Below are 25,386 nucleotides of genomic sequence, written 5' to 3'. Positions count from 1 at the left end.
CCATCTTCAGATAAAAGGCTGAACAACTGTAATGCTACAACAGAGGCATCCACCAAGGAGGCCTGTAAAAACTAATTGGTAAAGATTGGTAAGGAATAAAATATTTTTTACAAAACCCAGGAACTGTCAGTTAGCCATGGGCTTAGCTTATTCTGCTTTAAGTTGCCTTTCAAAAAACTCAGGGAAAAGAAACACCCTCTCAGTTGCAGCAGATCTAGAAAAAAACTTATTCCCTTTGGGTCTGGCTTTTAATTCTGACCCTGAGATTGTTATCTCCTACAGGGATTCTTGGAGCGCTATGGCTGATAAGGTTTTGGCCAGTATGTATTTATAATCTTCTGGCTTGAATAAATTGTTCAGAGACATTAATCTATTTGTCTTCCTTGTCTGATAAAATCCTCCTTCTTCCCTATCTTCCAGGTGCCTACCTGAAGAGGGCTCACTCTCTCAGTGGGTCCCTCTACTTCTTTTTCTACTAACAGGTTCTTTCTGTGTTGCCCTGGTTGTCCACTGAGAGCCCTTGTCATAGGTTGTAATATTCTTTCTAGGGTGGGAGAGAGGGGAAGACAAGGCAGAAGGAGCCCTGCTAGATTTTACTCCTTCACTATGGCAGAAACTATAGATCTCTCCCGCATTATCTGCCTTAATATATTCATAAAGTCAGATGAAAGAGTCAGAGTCCTGGGGTCAGGTCCATTACCCATCCAGAGGGAGGCACCTGGTTCAGCTGTCAAGATTTGCTCCAAAGTAAGCAATCCTGGATCAATTTACTTCCAAGAATAATCAGTCTTGGTTTTCCTGGTGTTGGAGCAGCTCCTAGGAGCCTATAAGGTATCTCCATGAAGAAGACTGCAGATTTATACCCCATCCTTCTCTCTGAATCAGAGATCAGAGATTCAGAGCAGCTTACAGTGTCCAATATCTTCTCCCCCCACAACAGACATCCTGTGAGGTGGGTGGGGCTGAGAGGGCTCTCACAGCAGCTGCCCTTTCAAGGACAACTCCTGCAATAGCTATGGCTAACCCAAGGATATTCCAGCAGGTGCAGGTGGAGGACTGGGGAATCAAACTCGGTTCTCCCAGATAAGAGTCCGCACACTTAACCAACTACACCAAACTGGCTCTCACCAAACATACTCTGTTAGATCTAGATCACTCAAGACAGCTGTCACATGAAACTGCTCAGCTGGAGAAAGCAATCAGATCCATGGTAGGCTTCAAAAGGCAGTGCTTTTTTGCACACTTTTGAGTCACCAAAGTCATTGGTTCAACCAAGGTAGCCCAAGTTTGGGGCATGCCAGCTCCTGCAATGTCCTGTTTCATAGTGTTAGCTGTGAGCAGAGCTTCCATTTCTCCCTCTGAGTGAAAGCCATCTGACGGCTCCTTAGAAACCATTCAGAGGTTTAAACAGGCAGTCATTCTGTAGATTGTAAAAATGGCTGCCACGATGGCTAGAGTCTCTGAGGAGAGACGTTGGGCTTCAAAGAATGAAGACTAGGAGGGGAAATAGATACAGGAGACAGAAAGAATACAGAGTAAAAGGTGTACATAATAGGTAATAAAAGAAGGAAGAGGTCATTAAAGGCTCTAGGAAGACAAAGAGTTCTTTGAACTGCTCTCTTTGTTGAAGCAGGAATAGAACTGAGATGGCAACTGACTCCTACGACACAGACAGGAAGAGGGAAAAGTTGTTCCTTCCTCCCTGAAAGGACAGTGGGAATCACTCACCAGATGTCCTCTGCCTCAGAGGGAGAAGGACAGTAACTCTATTTCAGATTGCTCCGCAAGTCTCTTATCAGGTTGATTTATCCTTGGAATCATCAGAATAGGCCTAGTAAATTGTGGCCTTGGCCCTTCTTTACCCAGAAATATAATATTGGAATGGAAATAAAAGCCTCTTGTTTCTATATAAAAAGACAGACTAACTGAAATTTCATCAAAGCTCAATGTTTTCCAGTTAGTTGTAATGTCAATAAAAATAAAACAAGTGCTGTTAATGGGGGGAAATTGCCTTGTAAGTGGCAAAATAAGCATGAAAGTGTTTTGATTTAACTATTATTTAATTTTAAATATGTTGTTTAAACTTAAGAAAAAGTTGGAGAAATTAAAATGGAAAAGATGTTACTTCTTGATTGGCTCTGTATGTTTTTGGAGGCAAATCCACTATTAATTCATAAAAACGTATAGGGAAGCTCATTTGCAGATAACAAACACTGCTTACCATCCATTTGAACAAGGAGCTCAGACTTTACTCTTCGGCTTGCTTCATGTTCATCAGATGTGCCTCTGCGGCTGCAGATAGAGTCTATTTCATCAATGAAAATGGTGGTGGGTGCATAAAATCTGGCCTTGAACAAGGACAACAGTTACTTACATAGAAGAATTCATGAGCAAAAACCACATGCAAGATCCTTAAGAGCAGCAGCCATGTTGGCCAAATATGATGTGCTGCCTTGGGACAACCTCTTATCAACACTATCTACATATCTGTTTTCTAAACCAAAGCCAGTTCTGACAATCTTTGGGGAACCTACTATGGCCACTGAGTTTTAAATGACATATCAAATTAAAACACAAAACATGCACGGAAATAGTGTTTTGCCAATTTACCCTTCAAATAAGATAAACCAAAAGAAACAAAACCTGAGAGAAAGATAACAACAGATTTTGAGATTTTGTGAGCACTTTGGTTTGAATGGATGAGCTCTTCACAGTCATTGGTTGAGTTGCTAAGATGTTATGTAATGTTCAACTATTCTACAGTGTTTTTTTAAAAAGTCAGTACGCAAGATACAGGGCTTGGGTTGTTCTTTTTGGCAGAGAAGTGTGTTGGCAGCGGTACCAAAGTGCTGCCCAATTGTTTCATTAGGTGACCAGGGTGTGCGTACTGAAGTGATATGTGAATGGCATGTCAGTAGAGTACATGTTTGCATGAAAATCTGAAGAGATGGTAGTACAACATGCATAATTTCTGTCAATTTCCACCTTCCTCTTGCACATCCCCTGCTGTGGCTGTTTCTGACCCAGGAACAAAATTCTACAGGGAAAGGCACACTGAGTAGCAATACAGAAATTATTGGAAATCACTGCCTCCTCTTCTGAAAACTCATTACCCTTAAATTTTCCAAACAGCATGGTTAGATACAGGCTAGTTGTTCCAGAGCTTTACACTAGTCCCAGAGACTGTTCAACACAATTTGCTTCTGACACACAATGAATTGCAAGGATTTCAGTGTCTGCTTATGAGCCTGAGATAGTGGAGCGTAAGTGAGACTTACCATTTCAAATAACAAGCGGACTAATTTTTCAGATTCTCCTCGGTATTTAGAAGTCAGAGTAGAGGAAGATACGTTGAAGAAGGTTGTCCCGCATTCAGTGGCAACAGCTTTGGCTAGCATGGTTTTCCCAGTTCCTGGAGGACCGACCATCAGCACTCCCTAAAATTAAATTCAGATGACTGAATAATCAAAAGTTTCCGCATAAAAGCAATCTAGTCAAACTGAATCAATCAATTATCAGCATAGCCTAAGTAGTGGATTTAAACTGCTCGAAGTCATTTGTGCTATATTCAAAAGCCTAAACCACGTTTGCTTTATGATGAACGGACATTCATTAGGGATGAATGCTAGAAGGGAAAGAAACTGTTGCCGCCTCTAGGTCTTTGCTCTTTTACTGCTGAAAGAATATTTAATCTGTCATCACAGCATTTTTGCCTTATCTCTATGTCTCATTTGCCACTTTACAAAACACTTCTTGCATTAAAATAAATGAATGGTTGCGTAGCATGATTGACCTGCCACAAAATAGCTCAAATTTAGATGATTTTTCTGGAGTGCAAAGATCAGGCCTACTTACAAATTACAGCCTCTTCAAATGACCATGAACTGCAAACTGGCTGCCTGAAAAGCATGTGGGTCCTGCCTTCCAGAATACGCCTCATGAGCACTTCCCACAATGCACACAATTTAGCTACTACAAACACTGAAAAAAACATCTGCTTCATTATGGCAAAAATCTGAATTCTACAGATCAAAACAATTGCTCACATATATTTTCAAGCAATTTTCCTACATAAATTATATTCACGCAGCTCACCTTTTACAGAATTTGGTTCCTTAATATTTCAACTAAGTATAGATGGGAAAAAATGCTTTGATTAATAGATTTTTTAAAAAATTAGACCTGTTCTGAAATAATAGCAAGCTTCCAAATTCCATAAAACTCTTATTTACATAAGGAGTTACCTGCAGTATAGGTGATTGAATAACAAAAGCAGCTACTGAAATTTATAGCCTCTTTTGGGGAGCAATAAAGCAACTGTCCTTTTAACTACTTTGAAAGGAACCTCTGATATTTTAGAAATCCATTCAGAGGTAGATTCCAAGCATCTTTACCTTCCTGAAGGAAAGGTTCAACACTTAAGCAGCATGGAAGCAAATATCCCAACTTTTTGTTGGGAGAGGGGCTGATTTAGATTACTGGAGCACCAATGCTTCCATGAGGGTGACTTTAACACTTTCTCTACCCACAGTTTTTTTGAAGCTGGTACTAGGCCTGTAGGGAGAGAAAAGAGAAATGCACACACAGAGACACACACACAAAAGGGCTGACAGCATCTTACAGGGAATTTACACTAGGTAATGGCAAATAATGGCTACTATTAAATTTTAAAAAGGAAGCTGAATCAGCTCTTTAAATCCTAGGCATTAAGAACCAGAACAGACAACACATGAAGCTGACTTATACTGAGTCAGAACACAGATTCAGTCAGGGAGATGCCCTCTTAACTGCCCTACCAATTAAAGACACTCATTTGGGTGGGCATACAAGAGAGGCCTTTTCTATGGCAGCCCCAATATTATGAAACAACCTCCCTGGGGGTGGGAGTGCCTGTCCCATCATTGTTGATCTTCAGCAAGCAGCTGACAGTTTTATTTAGGACTGCATTTTGATTTATTTTGCCTTTATTATTGGCAGTCTTAACTGGAGTTTTTAAATGGTAACTTTTATAGGTTATATAATTGTCGTTTTTATAATGTTTTATTTATATTGTAGCTGTCTTGGGTTCCACAAGAAAGAAAGCAGCTAAGAAATGTTTTAATAAATAAATAAATAACTGGTCCACCAAAGCCAGTATTATTTATAGTGACTGGCAGTGGCTCCTCCCAGGTGTCTCATATTACCTACCACTTGGTCCGTTCATAACTACAAGCCATTTTCATACTACCTACTACTTGGTCCTTTTAACTAAAAATGCTGAGCATTGCACCTGGGACCTTCTGCATATGCCAAGCAGATGCTCTACCACTGAGCCATGGTCCTTCCCTAGAAGGCCAAAATCTAAAGGCTGTGTATAAAAACAAATCATTGTATTCCCCAGAGCTACAGAAGAAAATGGCCTCATCCACTATCCTGCCTTCACTTCTCCTCTCCCAAGTCCTCACTAAGCCTGGAACAGTAACTCTGTCTCATAAAGCCTCATAAAGTGTCTCTAGTCTGACTATCTACAGATGGAGATAATGTTTCCAGCCATCTTCCCATTCTCTCATTCCCAACATCTACCTGGGCTACTGGGAAGGTGGAAGTATAAGGAGTCTAAAGGACAGCTTAGTCCCCAAGTGTTTTCTAATTCTCCTTCTCAGATTCCTGAATTGCTGATAACAGGCCCATTCAGGGACCACATATAGCTCATGAATATCACCTGGTCAGCTCTGAGAAAAACTGCAGCCTTTGAGACTGAGAATCATACTCCCTTCACAAAGCACAGAACTAAATTTAAAATCTCTCTTCCAGAGCACATTTGTCATCTTATTCTCTCATCAAGGATTCTGCTGTTACTGCATTTCTTTCATTCCACTGCAAACATAAGATCAGATTACATGCTAACAAGAGCTTCCTGAAGACACTGTATTTTCAGGGTACTCAAATTAGCTGAAATTAGAATTGCACATTACAATGGACTTTATGCAATTAATATCTTACATGAAGTGCCACTGCAATAAAATAACCAGTTAAAAGCTATCTGCACTGCAAATTAAGTTCTGCCTGATCCTGGGGGGTGGGGTGGAATTACTTTGAAAGAATGACATGGGGAAGACTTATAAAACCAAATCAACCGAAAATGCAATTATTCAAGAACCGTGCTCTCCCTCAATTGTTTTGGTATAATGGTCTCACTGAGCCTACATTTTCCATTAACTCTTACTACCTCAGTAGCTATTTAAGGACTTTCTGAATGCAGGCCCCAATGGCCATGTATGGGTAATTAAATCACATTTGTTCATATCCTTACTCTACAACTGGTATTTAAATGGCAATTTTAACGTTGCTAAAGTTCTCCTAAAATTGGTAAAAACCACCGAAGATATATAGATTTGTCTTCTGCAAGAAGACTACAGCTATAGTGATGAAGTTCATCTGACAGTGGGCTCCGTCCAGCCTGCAAGAGCTTATGTCACACACCCACACAATAAACCATGTTCAGGAGCCACGAAGTACATTGCTGGTAGTTTCGCTTAAACAAGCTGACATGACTACCCCTCTAGAATCTGCCCACAGTAAGACATTGTAAGAGTTTATACGGTGGCTATAAAATGTCCAGTGTAATAAACCATTTTACCTTTACAGTAAAAACTGTGCACAACCCCAGTTCCTAACCTGTATCCCACTCCATCCCATACCACTGGAACTAGCCTAATTTTTCAGAGCCAAGAGCTTCAGAAAGTGAGTTTGTGCAACATCTCATCACAAAAACTATCCGTCCCAGCACAGACTGCAGGTTAATGTGCTTCACACAAAAGCTGTCTTTTCTCCTCAGCTCTGTCAAATCTACAGTCTTCCATTCACAGGCTCAATTGCACTACAGGGGGCAGCTGTTTTGATGAAATCACAGCAGGATTATTGCTTGCTGTTGTTAAGATTTGCTAGTTGAACAGTGGGAAGCACAACTAGAGCTTGGCCCTTCTTGGCTCAAAGAACACTTCAAAGGGAGCCAAACAGGGAACTCTCTGATGTCCTAAAAACGATAGGTCCAAATGTATCTACCTAATCCTATGCGCACCTGGATGAGTGTTTCTTTTTCATACAGTGTCTGCTTTGGAAATAAAAGCAGCTGTCTTGAGAACTGCTTTTAGAGGAGCTTTAACACACAAGCATGGAACTGGATGGTTTCTATTTGTACTGTTATCCTCAATGGCCAGGATCAAAACCTGCTTTGTTTCTGCAGTTCCAATAACAAGGAAATATAACCCTGTCACCCCTGCAGCACAATCAGAAATAAAGACCAGAAAATACTCATACTATTTTCATCTTCTCCACTTTGGGGCTTGTAAGAATTCAGTTTGCTTGACAGCTTCCCGAACTAGGGCTGCCAGACTCCAGGTAGTGGCTGGAGATCTCCCACTTAAGAACATAAGAGAAGCCATGTTGGATCAGGCCAATGGCCCATCCAGTACCCCTCTTGAAGCTGTCTGTGCTTTTAGCCGCCACCACCACCTCCTGTGGCAGTGAATTCCACAACTGATCTCCAGGTGACAGAGATCAGTTCACCTGTAGAAAATGGCTACTTCGGAAGGTGGGCCTTTTGGCATTACATCCCACTGAAGATCCTCCCCTTCACAAACTCTGTTCTCCTCTAGAGTTGCCAGCTCTAGCTTGGGGGAGGACAGGGACTTTGGTGAGGTACAATACCATAGAGTGCACCCTCCAAAGCATCCATTTTCTCCAGGGGAACCAAGCTCTGCAGTCTAGAGGTGAGTAATAATTCTGGGAGATCCCACCCAAAGGCTGGCATCCCTACCAGGCTCCACCCCCAAAATCTCCAAGTATTTCCTAACCCAGAGCTGGCAACCCTACTGAATACCCATCAGCTCTTACTATCACATCACCAACATCTTATGACCAACACAATAAAAAGACAACAAAAGTACCAGGTTCAACAGGGAGCAATTTCCACATTGATCTCTAGGACTAGATCAAAAGGTATGACCACAGTCTATGTTTCACACACAGCTAAAAATCAGACTGACAGAGCCCTCAAAAACTGACACTCTCTGGGGATACTTTGAATCTACACCCAAGCTTGGCTAAGTAGCAAATGGTCCAGCGTCTCCAAGACCGGCTTCTGCCCAGCAGAAAGGCCATCGGTCTAGTTCACAAGCAGCCATTTTCATATTCTCAAGTATCTTTTTCATTTCAACAGCAAACAGTAGGAACCCGAGTGAAACAAACAGGACCTACCCCTAAACATCCTAACTTCTGGCTTGGAACCAACCAACTGTAAGCATAGAATACCTGTATTTTCCTTGCATTTCCCTCTGGGGCAGAAGCCTCTTTCGGCCCATGGAAAGATTATTTCTGGAGTTGAGAAACCCGCACGGATGAAGAACCATGTGGGTTAGTGGAGTGGAATTGGAAGGGGGGGGGAGATGCAGTATACAGGGGAGAAAGGGCAAAATTCCCCCCCTCCTTTTCCACAAGGTCTGTTCTGCCACCAGAAGGGGGAGAACAGGGATGATTTTATCTACTTTCCCCTCCTCACTGCAGCCCCCAAGCTCATGTGGCATTTCATGTGGCATGAAAAAACTGTGTCCAAAACGGAAAGTTCCAAGAAAAAACCAACTGTAAACAGTGTTGCCTGGAAGGTGGACTGCAAATTCACAATGAATAACCTGGTATACAACTCTTCCTTTTGAGTGGCAACATAAAGGACTGACTAGGCCATTCACTGCTTGGATCATTGGGTAAGATTCTGCTGCAGTAATGGCAGTAAATGGTAGATTTCTGTGCCACTGCCACTGCTATGGTATAAGGCCATTCCAATTTTACTTTAGCAGCTGGAGCAGGGCAGGCATGAAAATAGACAAGGTCATGGAAATAATCTCACTGGGAGACCTCCAACATGATCTGATGTTTCTATGCTTCCAGAGTGATGGGAGATGTACTTCAATGATTCTGATGCTACACACATAACATAGCAGCAGGTCCACATATTTTTAACGGATGTCCTTGCTGCAATCTGTGGTTTTCTGTCTTCATCTGCTTCAGGTCCTTGGAAAACCAGAGAGATACCAAGGAAGACAGTGCCTGAAAACAATCATTTAGATAGCCAAACTCAGCCTGCAACTTCACAAGTTAATCAGGACAGCAGGCAGTGGCATAACACCAAGAGATTACCACAATCCAGTTGTTTATATGAGTCAATGGTAGCAAGCCATCCTCAGTGTGTGTGTGTGTGTGTGTTTGTGTAAAGCACCTTCACGCCTACTTACGGCAACCCCAGCAAGGGGCTTTCAAGGCAAGTGAGAAGCAGAGGTGGTCTGCCACTGTCTTGCTGTGCAGAGTCTTCCCTGCTGGTCTTCCTTCCAAGAACCAACCTGGCTTAGCTTCTAAGATCTGATGAGGTCAAGCTATACCACGTTGCCATCCCTCCCCCATCCTATGTACAAAAAATTATTCTGAAAGAGAATGGCAGCAAATTTTAAATGACTAGGTATAGATGGGGCACAGGTACATATTGTAGTTAAAAATACACACACGTCCACACAAAAAAATTACTCAATTCTCACCTTCCAAGGTCTCCTGATCCCTTTGAAAAAATCTGGCATCCACATGGGAAGAACAACTGCTTCCCTTAATAATTTCTTGGCTTCTTCCAAATCTGCTATGTCATCCCTGTGTAAGATGAACACTGATTTAGAAGACATATTGGGGGGGGGGGACTTTTGCTTTTTTATCCAAAGGTACAACTTATTTCCTCTTTTCTCATAAACTGAGACAGCTATTTGCATAAGCCACTGGCCTTGAAATGCAAAAGGAACAGGCGGACGGGATGATGACTTTCAGCTAACCCTACCACAGGCTGTTCAATTAAAAAATAGCTTTCCTGAAAACATAATTATCAAAGGAACACTTTCAGATGCTCCTGAGTGTTGTTGCACATTTTAATATGTGTCTAATGAACCTTTTGCTCATGGTACTGTTTAAGAATTAAAATCTTGCTTGCCTGTCTGAACAATAGAAGAACAGGGATGAATCCGCTGGTACACATGGGTGTCCAAATCCTAAAGATTACTTATGTATTTATTTATATCCAGCCTTTCTAGTCTCAAAGAGGCCACTAAGACAGCTAACAATTTAAAACATATATGATAAAATCACACTTTAAAACCATTAAAATCAACCCTCCCTCCACACACACCATTACAACAAATTAAAAACAGGTTAAAGTGCATAGAAAGAAATTAAAACAGCAATTGAAGTATTAGCCAGGAAGGAAGGCTTCCCTCCCTGGATCAAGCCAGCTCAGCTCTCAAGTGGATATGAACTCCAGTATCATTTATTTTACAAAATAAGGAACATACCAATGAATACTTAGATTCCTTGACACAATGTCTCTTTCAAGAGCTTCAACCAGATCTTTGTCATATCCTCCACCATCAAATTTCTGAATATCTTCACCAGCACCATCCTGCAAAATCTTCTTTCCCTATGTTTCAACCATGTCAAAAGAAAGCAAAATCCATCATCATATCCTAATTTAAGGTATGGAGACAGAAAGATTAAAATAGACATTGAAAAAATACAGAAGGAAGCCATAGGGGAGAGCTATAAGTTCAAATATGTGATAAAACAAAACAATATAAACTCTGGGAACTTTACCATCACGAATAGGGTGTCACTAAGAATTCTCAGCAACCTCACCAAATTACAGATCCCAAGTGTCACTGCATTTCCTCCCTTGAATGGGGCACTTGTAAGGAGATGTTGCTAGATCTCACACTGTTTACAGCACACACAAGTGGCATCTGTAGGCCAGAACACCTTTTACCTACTCTGATATGTAAGATCTACCCCCTCCTGGGTAAGAATGATCTTACCATTAATTGGTAAAATGAATTGGTAAAATCCAGGGTAGACTACTGGAATGTATAAAGCATGGGGCTACCTTTAAAAAGTTTTCAAAAACTTCAACTGGTCCAGAACACAGAAGCCATAGTGACTCACTGCAGCAAGCATCTCTTTCTCTCTGTAGTGCTCCAAGACCTCTACTAGCTTCCAGTTTGTTTCCAGGCACGGTTCAAAGTGCTGCTGTTGACCTTTAAAATTCCAAATGGAACTTCACTGGAATTAGACCTTCTTCCACTTACACCTGCCTGTCCTGTTGAGACTGCCACTGAAGGCACTTCTCTAGGTGTACTCATCACTGGAAGCAAGGTGGGTGCTAGAAAGAGCCTTTTCAATGGATGGGCTCCACTTATGGAACTCCCTAACAAGGGATGCTTGCCTGGCACCATCTTCGGAATCTTTTGGCCACTGGTGAAAACCCTGTCCTATTGACTTCCAAGTTTTTGTGGTTACATTTCTCAATTATTTTATTGTATGGCATCAAGATCTTTACTAGAATAGTTTCTACTGTTGTCATTTTAATGCTATTTCTTTCCTGTTATTGATACTGTTCAGTGTACTTTTATATTGCTCTATGTTACTGTTTTTTTTAATATACTACAAGCTACCTTGAACTGAAAGTCAATAGAAACTGATGAAAAAGAAAGACTCTGGAGAACAATTCATTCCAAGTCTGCATCAGCAAGGCAGCCATGATTCTTCAAAGTGTTCAAGGGACACCAGCAATGAATGGAAGCAAACAGTTCTATGATGAGGCTTGTGGGGTCTTTTTTGACATAGCCAGTGCACAGATGGGAGCCTACTGGAACCCCAGTGTAAAGAAAAAGCAGGACACAAGTGTAAATAACAACTCACTGAATCCCCTAAACTGTCTCCCAGTAAAGCCTGTTTTCCTGCAACACTCCCACACTCACAACACACTAAAGCTGATGATCCAAGCTGAGTTTAAATCATCATCATGCCAGTTGTCTCTTCATTTGTTTTTAAGTCAAGATTGTTAACACTTCAGAAAGGACCTCCTTTTTGTGTTGTGGGTGTACCAGAGCTACTCAGTGATGCTGAAGCGTAGCTGTGGTTCTTTCCAGCCAAACTATGCAGAATTGGGAAGCAATTTTCTCTCTGTGTATTTCTTTCGAATTAGAAAGGGGAGGATGAGGAAAGGAGACATGTACACCATAGAGATTGGGAGGATGTGAGAAGTCCAGGAGAGGGCAATAGGAAGATGTCTAAAATGGTGCTCCTCTTGCCGATATTTGTTCCTGTGACCCTTGGACACCAGCCTGTGCCTTTCTAGTTTCTTTTCAATCCCACTTTGACCAGAAATCAGTGTTCAGAAATCTCTGATATGTCTTTTCTTTTGCAAAGAAAATCTCAGAGCAGAAAATGGTTACCAAAAGGATGCTAATATTTCACAAAGCAAGAAAACAGGGAGAGACTGTTCCAAATTGTGCAGAGCTGCACACAGCCTTCTCACCTGGGCATCTCAAAAAGCCTGTGCCCTCCAGCAACTCAGTGGGTCAGACACAATGTGCCAGATGCCACTCTCCATGGTGCTCATGTGCAATCGCTCAGGGTGCTGATTCTCAGAGAGGATTCAAAACAGAATTCTTAATCCATTTTGCAATGGCAACCATAAAGTATTTTCTTTCTGCCATCTAGTGACCAAATTTTTTGAACATCAGCTCTGATTGTAGGTAAGTAGAAATCCTTTTTAGGGTGACCCTGATTTAGGATTACTAGCAGCATTATTCCCAGAGATAACAGCTGTTCTCTGAGTAATTTCAGCACAGGCTTAACCCGATTCCATACTACACCTTAACAAAAAGCAGAGAATAGCTAGATCAAATCTTTTACAAATACAGATTCGAGGACCATCTATATCAGTGATGGCTAACCTTTTCAGCTTGGTGTGTCAAAAATTGGGAAAAAGTGTAGTCTTCCTCGGGTCGCGTGTCACTTCAAGAAATATCAATAATTTGATGCTATTTGCAGCCCCAATAAAGAAAGAGGGTTGCCAAGTCCAATTCAAGAAATATCTGGGGGCTTTGGGGGCGGAGCCAGGAGACTTTGGGGGTGGAGCCAGGAGACATTGGGGTGGAGCCAGGAACAAGGGTGTGACAAGCATAACTGAACTCCAAGGGAGTTCTGGCCATCACATTTAAAGGGACAGCACACCTTTTAAAATGCCTTTTTTCCATAGGAAATAATGAAGGATAGGGGCACCATCTTTTGGGGCTCATAGAATTGGGCCCCCTGGTCCAATCGTTTTGAAACTTGGGGGGGTATTTTGGGGAGAGGGGGATCCCCTGCCCCCACCTGGAAATTGGTAACCCTGCGGGAAAGGGTGTATCTTTTTTTCTTCCCGCCTTTTCTCCTCCAGCGCTTGCCAAGGGAAGCCAAGGGGGGCGAACCAATGCTCCCCTCCCCTTGCTCTTTTGCAACCCACACACAGCCCCCATCGCCCACCCCCTTCCTCCTCTTCCAAGCTGAAAAGGGCAGCTTGTCCTTTAAATCTGAAACCCCACCTCCGGCAGGCGGCCGTGAGAAAGAGCGAGAGAGCAAAGTGAGAAAGATCATGTTGGTTGCAAAAAAAAAAACAGGACCGGGTGGAGGAGGAGGGGGGGCAGCCCCACAACAGGCCCAAAAGCGACGCCCCCTCGGGCATTGCACCCCACACACACTGCTGCAATGCCATCTCTGTCTCCCCCTCCCCCAGCCGCTCCGTGCAAACAAACGGAAAAAAACACGCCTGCCTTGCTCCTGCATTTGCAAAGCCCCGGCATTGCAAAGGCGCGACCCACCGAGGAGGGCACTTCTTTCCCCCCCTGCCTCTTTTTTTGCAATGCTCTTTTTTTCTTTCTTGCTGTACCCACCTATTTCCTCAGGCCCCGGGGAGGGCGGGAAAAGGGGGTTGCAAAGCTCGGCCCTGTTGCGAGGAGGAGGAGGAGGCGCGTTTGGCTGCCTCTGCTTTGGGTGGGGGACGGGTTGCGCCAGGAGGCTGTCTCCTCCCACCCCCAGGTCAAGGCGAGGCGCTGGCAGCGTCGGCCAACCTTCCCTCCCACCCCCACCCCCGGCCTGGAGCCAGGGAAAGAGGCGGCAGCCCGCTGCGCTGCTGCCGCCTCTTCTCGCCTTCACCTTAGCAGCTGCTGCTCCTCCGAGATGGGCTCAGCAGCCTCCGAAGGACTTGCGGCTCGCCATGCTCCTTGGTTTCCGGTGTGTCAGCCAAATTGCCTCGCGTGTCACCAGTGACACGCGTGTCATAGGTTCGCCATCATGGATCTATATCCTTCTAATGGATGACACCTCATTGCAATGTGAGAATCCATCCTGGAAGTTCCCCTAACAGCCTCCATACCTTTCCTGGAGTCCCAAGATCAGGTGGAAACCCTGTGGTATCACAGGCGCTTCTCTTCCCAGAGTGAGTTCATCTAAAAATTTGGTCACTGTCAGAGGCAGATCCTTACTGGCTGATTCTGGACCTATCCTTGGCTTAAAAGTTCACCTTTCTCTGGGCCCAGCAGGGCAAGAATAACTCCAGCTGTCAGCAAACAGCGGGATACCAGAAAATGACCCTGACTAAGACTGGAATTCAGCTGAGAAGAAAACCACCTTGGGTGACAGGCTGTGCTGAGAAGGTGAGGAGCAAATGAAGAAAGGCTTTAGCATCCCCCCAGCCAATCACCCAAGTATTGCTTTTGACTGATACCCTGCTTGAAACATAATGGGAGAAGATCGGGGTTTAAGCAAATGGTTAACTGCTGCTGTCACATAATACTTGGTTCTTAGTAAGTCTTCTTGAGTCTTGTTGTTTGCATGCACACCATTACTGCCCGGGGAGGAAAGACTCTCAGCTGTTGCAGAAAAAGTGTATGCATGTCTCAGCCATGTATGTGGGTGATGTCATTTGTCACAGACACAACCTGGGTCTATGTGTGCCTACATGTGTGTTCATGTGCAATTAAAGCATGTTCCTCTTCTTTGTGCCACCACCTCAAGTTATAAATCCAGCCTCCCATGTTACCAGTTGACTTGGGAGACTCTAGTAAAGGCTGCCTCTGAGTAAGTACAAAGGACAGAATTTTTGTAGTTACTTGTGGAAACTTCTGTGCATGATCATTTGAGCATAAACAAGCAATCTAAGGTGCATGAGGAAGACTTTGAATCACAGACCGCTCTCTTAAACAGGAAAAGACTTTATTGCCACAGAGTAAGCTAGAGCACAAGGACAGGAGAAATACTATCATGCCTACCGGGTTACAGCTCTAATGAAAAGAACAGGAAAACATAACGCTGCATTATCTTAGCCATACAGAAGCTATACCCCCAATACCACTACACTGGATTCTATGGAACAACTGCACATTCTCTATGCAGGGAGATCTGACCTGCAGCATTTGCACAAAAACTAATGGATGTTAACAATCTTTTAACCCTCCCTGCCGTTGCTGGCAGAAAACCTCTCATCCAATCCCAGTTTACGGGACTCACTCCCATGTGGAAATGTGAACCCTAATCTCTCAGTCAACCTAGCCCCACACACCTCACTACCCAGATCATGTTTTACAACAGCTATCCCTGTTGCCTTCCTTGGCAGGTAGCACAAATGGTTCTCTCTCTGTGGAGATATATTTCTGCTCTCTCTGACCTTTTGGACTAATGACTCTCTTCCCTGGGAATACAAGTGGCCTTCAGAAACTCCTTGGTGCCCTCCAAACCACCTTACACCTCCAGGGCATAACATCATTAACATCCCTTGAATTCATCCAAAGCGGCAAAAACCAAAGATTTGGGCACTGTGTTTCCTTTGTGTTATTGCTGACAGTGAAAGTCAGCAAATATGATAGCCCTGGACCCAAGAATAACAATACCCACTACACCATACTGGATATAGCCTTTTAAACTATATTATCAATACAGTTTGAAGAACATTTTAATGGCAACAATAAGAACTAAGAACACAGAACAGGAACACAGATAATTAATTATTATTTCCTTTTCTAGGAGCTAATCACAACAGCTGTCTATCATCTAAAATCTCCACATAGATAACATTATGGACCCATAAACATTCACCAGTGGGAAATAAAAATAACTGAGGCATTTTTCAGCAGGATAAAGCATAATGGGAAAGGGTTTAAGGACCCCCATCTGGGGTTGTTTTCCCTATCAGAAAGCAGCTCCTTTAAAATTAATGTGGAACTAAATCTAAGATATAGTTTTGCTCTATCCATACAATATCCCAACACTTCTGCTTACCACTCTTTGGGCACAGATTTCCAATTTCATGTAACTTTTAGCTGCTGTCAGTACTTGATACCATCTGCTTCAACCTGATACTTTGAAAGAGCTCTAGCCTTATCAATACGTCTTGCCCAACTTGGAATTAGATTACTTTAATCCTTTATTTGTTGGCCAGAATTTTGGATGAGGGGGTGAGATCACCAGAAGGGCAGGTAAGTGTTATCTGAGAACAACTGTGCTAGTAGCCCCAATCAGCCTTCTACCTTTACATCTTACTATAAACCTAAGCAAAGCTATAATATCCAGTTCACATTTAGTGAAAGGGAAGGGACCACTGTTTTACTTTCTATTCATCTTATTTTAAAATTTCTTTTGGTGATCAGTCTGTTGTTTCCCAAACATATGGATTAAAAGGCAGGCAAGGGTAGTACCATCATTCTGTGAAATCTACATCTCTGACTTTTAAAAAACAATCTCCTGTGCCGTATGTTCAATAAGGGTGGTGAAAAATTAGGGCTGATCCTACCCAGTGCAAAATTTAGCTGTGCTAAATGAAGAACTGTTGTCCCTGCATTGTCCCCAGAAACTATCCTCCCAGCAATGTGGGAGGTAAAGAAGCATCTACAACAGCATGTGTGGGGGGCGGATCACAAAAATAATCCTTCCATAAGCAGAAGTGAAGGGAGGTTAAGATTCAAGTTTATCCTTTAAAAACTGGCCTCAGCAGCTGAGCTAGTGATACATTCTGGAGGAAAAGGATATTTTTACATGTATGCATTTAATACAGCAATGTAAACACACTATATGCATCCTTTATCCTATCTAAAAAATTATATCCCTGCAGGGGAAAAAAATGATGCAAAGCACCCCCAAACAGAAACTCTTTCCTCATGCCACTCTTTCCTACCAGCTGTAAACATGCCTCCCTGCTTCCACCTGCCCCTCAGATGCTTACCTTCTCATCTTTTCCTTTAGCTTTAACCTCCCTCTCCCGGCTGCTGGCAGGCTTCTCATTTTTTGAGATTGGGTGAGCTCTGCCCACAGGGCCTCGCTGCAACCCTGGCGATTCTCTTCTCAAGGGTTTCACTTCTCGGTTAGGCCGTTTTATCTGGGGTGGGGCTCTGTTGCGTAAAGAAATTGTGTAAGTACTTAAGAAAAACAAATGTGTTTTTCCCCCCATTCAAACATTCTTTTGGAGAAAAACCCTGATAAACAAATTGTGCAGACTGATCTGGGACGGAAGTGCCAGTGGATGGATAGCCAGGGAGAGACTAGATATCCTTTCAGCCCTTCTCAAATGCTATGTGGGTGTTAGTGGTATTGTATCTATGAAGTGTCCTAAGGCAATTTTTTCAGAAGACCCTAGAAAATTATGACAGATTTATAGAGACTGGAAATATTAGACATTACAGCTTATCAGACATGTTCCCAGACTGTCCATATGCAGGATCCAAACCCCAGTACACTGGTGCAACAAAGAACCAGAGCAAGAAGTGAAATTCAGACCTTGTGCCAGGCAATGTTTGGTGAAACCTTTGCTCGGGACTCTAAACTTTACAGCATGATGCTACCACATTTCCTGTTCTTCTAGCTTCATTCCAGGAGGGGAGTTGTGCGCACACACACCCCGCTGCCACACCTTATATTGCCTGGAACAGGTAGCTGGCCATGTCCTTCTCAGCTGCCCCCCAGCTTGTTTTAAAGCAGTCACAGCAAACCATGTTTGGTCTTTGCCCATTCCTGGTTTCGTATGAGATCGCAGGTATCTCTCCTATCCCAGCCCCATTTGGCATGTGCACTCTTCCCACCTCAAAGCCAGTGCCGCCTAAATGACGTGGTGGCACTTCAAAGGTGGGTACCACAGGGTGTCTTACTCCCTCCCTCAGCAGCTGGGATCCAGAAAACACCTTATCGGGCAGCAAACTGTAGTTTGCAATCAGTCAGCAAATCAAGGATAAAAACTGGTATGAAATCAGTTTGTGCTAAATATATTTTGGTGCAAGGCCTAAGCTGAAAAGTCATAGTTACAGCTGCCATCTCAGAGAAACAGGGTGCTGAGCAGATGAAATGATCAAAGTTGAGGGACCAGTTGTAAACTACAGGGTGCCAGCAGATTTGGAAGCTCCAGCCGTCTTTGGACTTGATATCCTAATTGAGCACAAGTCAAGATAAACTGACTGTAAGGTAAACAGGAAGCTGGGACCGGGGAGCAGCAAGTGGTACCATGCTGGAAATAGGCTCAGCATCTCAGCACTGCATTTGCAATAACAATGGAAGAGAAGGCAGCAATTTCACCAATCCTTCCTTTCAATTGCAGACACTCACTTTGTCCCCATGCTGTTTTGGGGGATGCAGTGACCTGCTGAAACAAAATTTCAGGGAACTACTACAAGACAAACAAAGTTGGAAAGTCACACTCTACTAGGTCTGCTACTGGAATAGATCTTTTTGGCTATGAGTGTGTATTTACTTTTACTGCATCCTTCCTCCAAAGATTGCAGGGTAGCATGCATAGTCATGCATTTACCATTTTATCTCACAACAAAATGTCTAGTGTGACATGTCTAGGGTCAGCTAATAAAATTTATGGCAGAGTAGAGATTTCAACCTGGGTCTTTCTAGTCCTAGTTTGACACTTCACCCACTATGTCACACTCTCATTCAAGCTTGGGTTGATCAATGTGCAATTGAATTGATTACATTTGAAGTCATAGTTTAAACCCAATTACCTGTGCTCAGCTGGAACAGGAGGTGGCCAAACGGTTGGATCTCTAAATGGTTCATCCTGGTAAGATACTGGAATATCTGTAGGTCTGTCTACTTTAAAACTTTCTAAAGTATTGACAATGCTTTTTACTTGTTCAAATTCTTCCAATAATTCTTGCCGAACCTTGAAAACAAACAGATCACAGGAATTCTACCATATTTATGTATTTAATTTACAGAAGCATTAAGATGAATAAGGGGGCCAGGGGAATATTAACATGTTGTGCAAAGCAGTAGTAAGTCAAAGACAGTCTATAACAGGGGACTCAGAAAGTTCCTCGTAGATCCCTGTAATGCTTGCTGACTTCGAGGATGCTTGCAGATGGACTGGAAGATCTTGGCCTCATCCAGCTTGACCATGTTTATATTCTGAAGTGACAGTAGATATGAGACCACTAAAAACCAGGGGTCATTTTGTAGAAAAATATGTGGTGGAGCTTATTCAGGGATTGTTATGCAGCTGCACCTACTATTCAATAGACAAGGTAGGTAGGAGGAGGGGGAACTATCAGAAAGGTTCAGAAGCTGCACTCCTGTGAGCTCCTGCTGAATTCTAGGCCTGCTTAAAACAAAGTAGTTAAACTTCAACTATTACAAGACCCTTCACTATCCACTTGCACTTTATAGATTAAAATATATAGTGGACTAAAAGAAAAGACTGCACAACACTGACGTTAACAAATTCTGAGTTTAAAGGGGAGGGAGGGAGGGAGGAAGGAGGGAAGGAGGGAAGGAGGGAAGGAGGGAGGGAAGGAAGGAAGGAAGGAAGGAAGGAAGGAAGGAAGGAAGGAAGGAAGGAAGGAAGGAAGGAAGGAAGGAAGGAAGGAAGGAAGGAAGGAAGGAAGGAAGGAAGGAAGGAAGGAAGGAAGGAAGGAAGGAAGGAAGGAAGGTGTATGTATACGTAGACATACATATACATACTTTATCTCACATCCAGGCAGGATATCATGTGTGTTTAGCCATTATACTAGTGGTCCGTGGTTTTCTCACTATCAGTTCTATCCTCAAGTAGCACTACTTGATCCACTCAGTCCTTAATAATTACCCTTTTGTTGTTATCATTCAGAATCAAGCTTATGTTTCCAAAACATACACAGGACTTGTGATGCATGGAAAGATAGGAAAATATTTACCATTATTCACTCCACCTACTATTTGTCAATTACTTTTCTAAGCTAATGTAGCATTAGCTGAATGACAGATTTTTTAAAAAAAAAAGTTTGCCCAAATCAGTTTACTTAAAGGATTGATTTTTAATTCCAGAATATCTCATCTTGGCAATTCAGCAGAAAACATTAGAGTTAGACTGTAAATTCCTTGAAGTGGAGCCTGTCTTTGAATTACTTTCTATGAAAAGCACCATGTACATTAATGGCATTATAAAAATATAATTTTTAAAAAAGTTAAACTGCTGTTCTATTTCAATGTCTCCCTGAAAATTGGCCAAATGTGTTGGAAAAGATGTGGAGCTGGAGCGAGTTTGCTAACCCTGATCTGGTGTTCATCATATAACACAAATAAACTGTATAAATAAGCTGTAAATAAACTGTATAAATAAGCTATAAATCTCACCAAGTCTAAAGCCTATTTTTTTTTTTGCTAAAGAACATAATTGCACCATTAAAAGCAGTTAAGAGTGTCCGGAACATATAGTTTAGTCATCTACTATGGTTGCTATTATTTTACTCTCTCAGCTGGAATATTACACTATGGGTTTGCATATTAATAATATTATGATTTTTATTCATTTTATTGCATTTTAATGTTGTAAGCCAAGCAGTATTACTGCTTCTTTTAGCTCACTGAGACACATCAAAGCAGCAGTGTCACAGACATTTTAAAAGCATATTGGCATATATCCAACCCACAGTTCCTACACAAAAGCATTTCCACTTTTTGAAGATGGGGGCAGCAGTTTCCGCGGATTCCACCCCCCATCCCCAGATATCTCCACTTGACTCCCTACAGTGCTCCTGAAGATTGGCTGACACCTAAGAACAAGGCTCAGTAGTCTGCAGAAGAGTGAGGAAACAGGATGTCCTGCTGTGCTAAGTCTACAGATGATGCCACTCGATAAAATGTTTTTGCAAACCTACCATGAAATATGTCATAATATTTTGCCCACAGACCTGACCTGGATAGAACAGGCTAGTCTGATTTTGTCAGATCTCAGAAGTGAAGCCTGGTCAACCCTGGTCATTATTTGGTCAGGAGGCCTCCAGGGAATACCAGGGTTGTCACACTTAGGCAGGAAGCAGTAAACTACCTCTGAATGTCTCTTGGCTTGAAAATCCTATGGGGTCACCGTAGGTCAGCTGTGACTTGACAGCACTTTCCACCACCATTTTGCCCACAAAGTATAATGTGTACACATGAATACAATATTTGTGGTGAATCAGGCTCATCTTTTTAGATCATAACTTCCTGAATATCAGCTGAGAACAAGACAAAACAGCAAAAAATAACTGCAGGCAAAACAGCACTTCTAAAATAAGCAAACGTGCAGAGTTAAGCCACTGAGTAGCAAAAGCAATAACTATGTTGGAATAGGAGATATCAAAGCAAAGCAAGACAGAGGAAGGAAGGACAGAGAGGAGGGAGGAAGAAAGAGTCAGCTGTGCTTGTCGTTCTGGATAATGCAGATGAATGTCATGAAGCATTATCAGAAGCTGAACTGATGCCACCAACAAAAAAGACTGAATAAAATACCATATAAAGACGAAAAAAAGCCATTAAAAGTAAAACATCAGTCTTTTAAAGGGGAAAAAACCCTGCTAACCGAAGGGTGTCAAACATGCAGCCTGAGGGCAGGATGAGGTCCCCAAAGGGCTCCTATCAGGCCTGCAAGCAAGTCTGCTTCCTTCTCCCTTCCTATTGCAGGGGTGTCGAGCTCACGAGGGTCAGATCTGACATAAATGAGACCATGCCAGACCAGACTATGCATCATAAAATGTAATGCCAGGTAGCAGAGATATAAGCTTTGCAAAGGACACAAACAGAAAGATTTTTAAAAAAATTTACATAAAAGCATGTTTAAAACATTAGCACTTTTGCAATATTTTGTTTATTTAACAGTCTCTGATAACTAACACCTCTTGCTCTGAATTATTGCATCAAAATATCTCTGCTGTAGCAGTCTTGACTATGCTGTTTAGGTGTGCATCTGTAGGCTGCAAACCTACTTTTGATTTACTGACATCACAGAAATCTCATGCTCAGCGCTCTGAGCCTAGGAGCCAGGTGAAAACATGAAATGGCTCAGCATCGTGACTTATATATAAATTGCATATATAAATTGCTTCACATGTCAGGAACATGTGAAGGCATCATGACAAAGGGGGGCTATGTGTTTGTCTACAAAACTATAGCCTTCCCAGAAAAATAACTGTAACTCCTATTAGGCAGATCCAGGTCTTTGCTGGTCTTAAAGGTGCCACTGGACTTTAACTTCATCCCAGGGGTGTCAAATGCCTTTCCTGTAGGCCAGAACCGGCAGGCCCAGGACTGTCATCAGGTCTGCAAGCTCTTGTCTCCCCCCTCCTCCCCCTCCTGTCCTCACCCTTTGAGGCTCGGAGGCTGCCAAAGTTCCAGCTCTTTCAGCCTTGTCTTTGCTGGCTGCAGCAGGAAGCTCTTCTCAGCATGCAAAGCTACAAAGAAAATGAAGAATGGATTTTCCATTAAGGTCTCTGGGCCCATTTGGGCCCAAAAAATCCATTCCACGTTTTCCTTTCAATTTTGTATGTGCTGCAATGGGTTTCACTTTCCAGCATTCTTATGGCCAGCTGAAGCTGTTGCTTCCTGGAGTTGTGTTCTTGCAAATAAAGTGTTGATGCTTTGAGCCAGCATGTCTCTGCTGAATGAATTTGAGAACTGGTGCCTAGTGAATAACTGGGAACCTACAGCCAAAGGAGGATATTACAATAGAGATCCATTGTCAATCTGAGTGGACCTGGGGTGAGGAGAAGCTTGCAATGCCCAGGCATTTCATATTTTCCTAGGCTCAGAGTATTTTATATTTTTAGTTTGTACTGTGATCCTTGTGCTTTTTCTTGCATATTTATTTTTAAAATTGAATTGCCAAATCCCACTATTCCCCCACCTTTCCATTTTAAACAAATATTTCAAGAGTTTTAGGCATGTTGGTATTTTAATTTTAAAAAGAATATATTTAATCGTATTTATCTGTGTCTTTTTATAAAGTTTATATCCCCGCTACTAGGCATTACATTTTATGTCATGCATGGTCCAGCCCCACAGAGTCCCATTTATGTCAGATCTCGTAACTAATGAGTTCAACAACCCTTCTTTATCCTATTAGACAGTCACGTATAGTGGTCAGTATCAGCCTTCTATCTGAGAAGTCTAGGTTCAAAATCCCCAGTCTACAAAGGAAATGAACTTGATGAACTTGATCTGGACACATACTCTCAGCTTATTCCACCTCACTAGCTTGTCATTATTCCTCATCTAAACATTGCATTCCCACTGCAAAAGATTGGCTCATGAGAGCATGAATACAGTGAAAAGGGGGGGGGGGCAAATCCAGCCACAGCCCAACAAGCCCAACAAAATACACACACTGAAGCAAGTCACACGAAAGCTCATATCTTGAATACAACAGTGTTGGTCTTAAAGATGCTTTATATTTCTCCTGTGCAATTGAAGCAGACAAACAAAGGGAAGGAAGGGGAGGAGTTTCAGCCAGTGGAAGGGAAGAAAGGCTTGCCTTTATCTCCTGTGTGATTGAGGGAGCCTGGCCAGAAAGTAAGCTCTGGCTCATTCTCTCCCTCCCCCTAAGAGGAGGAGGGAGAGGAGCCTCAGCCAATTTAGAGAACAGAGGCTTGCCTATCTATCTCTCCTGTGTGACTGAGAGAGTCTGGCAAACTAAGCTGCTACACAGCAGAAGCAGAACTGGAGAAGGAAACAGAAGTCAGCCAGTTGCTTATTCGACTTGTGTGCCGCATGTTTGACACCCCTGACATACATGGTTTAGAATGGCAATCATTTTGCCATGCTTGATGTAAACAAGCATCACTTTAGCATACCTGTTGCCACTTGTTCTTCAGTGCAGGGTCTCTGACTGACTGACAATGTCTTTGAATTTGCTGGATGACACCCTGATAATAAACCATAGAAGAGTCGTAGTTTCCAAGAAGTGCATATTCCCTTCCTTTTTTAGCATTATCACAAATCTCAGCCAAATTCATCTTCCTTGAGAAACCTAAAGTATATCAATAAGAACATCATTTTACATGCTGTAACACAATTTATAGGATAGTAACTTAGCTCTGAAACTGAGATTTATGAAATTTTCATACTCCCTCAATTCTACAAGGATATTCACCCTGCCTGAATTGTATGAAATGCAATATTTTAGTAGCTAACTTTCTCCAACATCTAATTTGAATATGGACACTGGTACCAGAGCTTTCAATAAACCCACATGCCAACTTTGCTGCCACATACACCCAGACAGCACAGGCACTGGCCCTAACATCAATTACACCATATCAGGCACATTCACTTGCTCATCTTCTAACAACGTTTATCCCATTAAATACTAACAATGCCCTTCAGTTCTTCACATAGAGCAAACAGGTCAAACCCTATGTCAAAGGATAAATGGACACAAATCTGACATCGGAATTCTGCGGAATTCTCTCTTTTTGTATTTTGCATAACTCATTCTTCTAGTCACTGCCAGGGGACATTTGGTCTAGCGATCTCTCTGGCCAAATTCAGATGTCACATTGAACCACAGTTTATAAATCCTGGTGTGATTAACTTCAGTTTAACATAATGTCTGGATGCAGGCTGCCCCCAAAACTGTTAATGGGATTCTAAACCATGGCTCATACTTGATTTCTTTGCTGTGGTTTATAGATCACTGTGACCTTTGGAGAAAGCCCACCTTGTTCAGTAGCTCTGCCCACTAAGCCTCCAGGACACAGAGAGGGAAGCACAATGAAATAGAAAACTTTGCCATTGCAGCTGCATTTGTCTTTTCACAGTGGTTTCTAAGGACACTCACTGTCCTTGCTACTGATGAGCAGGAATGTGCTTCACAGACTTCAGCTCCTTGCATAAAAGAGATAATTTAAATGGCTGCAAAGAACAGAAAAGGACAAAAAAAGATCTATTGGTTTAAGAATTTAGTCAAAGGTGGGGTTTCTAGGAAGCTGCACTCCCTGAAAATTTCAGCATACACAGAGCCATGCTATTATGGGACAATAATATGTAAAAGATATAAATTAGCAGATATTTTAAAGCCAGAGAAAAGAACCTCCCCCCTCCCCAAACATGCAATATTTACTGTCCTGTCAAACCTAATTTTATTATAACAACTGCATGCCTGTCATACCCCAAAATAAGGTTTGGACCACCACATGTCTGCATGTGTAATTGTCCTGGGGGCATCCCACTTTGGAGCAGCTTGCACAAGAACTGGCATTTGAACCAGGAAACACCACATAT

General features: G+C 42.4%; 1 protein-coding gene across 1 annotated transcript in view; it reads right to left on the bottom strand.

Annotated features, from left to right (window-relative positions):
* KATNAL1 (katanin catalytic subunit A1 like 1) overlaps positions 1-24,133 on the bottom strand; it is a 39,070-nt gene extending 14,937 nt beyond the window's left edge. Inside the window, exons 1-7 of the mRNA XM_060234726.1 lie at positions 23,958-24,133; positions 18,876-19,036; positions 17,102-17,267; positions 10,362-10,486; positions 9,567-9,672; positions 3,279-3,437; positions 2,222-2,348 (exon numbers count right to left, since the gene is read on the bottom strand). Of these exons, the coding sequence (XP_060090709.1) occupies positions 2,222-2,348; positions 3,279-3,437; positions 9,567-9,672; positions 10,362-10,486; positions 17,102-17,267; positions 18,876-19,036; positions 23,958-24,119 (1,006 nt within the window). The 5' untranslated portion in view covers positions 24,120-24,133. The remainder of the gene's footprint in view (positions 1-2,221; positions 2,349-3,278; positions 3,438-9,566; positions 9,673-10,361; positions 10,487-17,101; positions 17,268-18,875; positions 19,037-23,957) is intronic.
* Between the last annotated feature and the right edge of the window lie 1,253 nt (positions 24,134-25,386).

This window comes from Heteronotia binoei, chromosome 3, assembly GCF_032191835.1.
Source record: "Heteronotia binoei isolate CCM8104 ecotype False Entrance Well chromosome 3, APGP_CSIRO_Hbin_v1, whole genome shotgun sequence".
Classification (NCBI taxonomy): Eukaryota; Metazoa; Chordata; class Lepidosauria; order Squamata; family Gekkonidae; genus Heteronotia; species Heteronotia binoei.
This window is presented reverse-complemented; position numbering and strand designations above follow the sequence as displayed.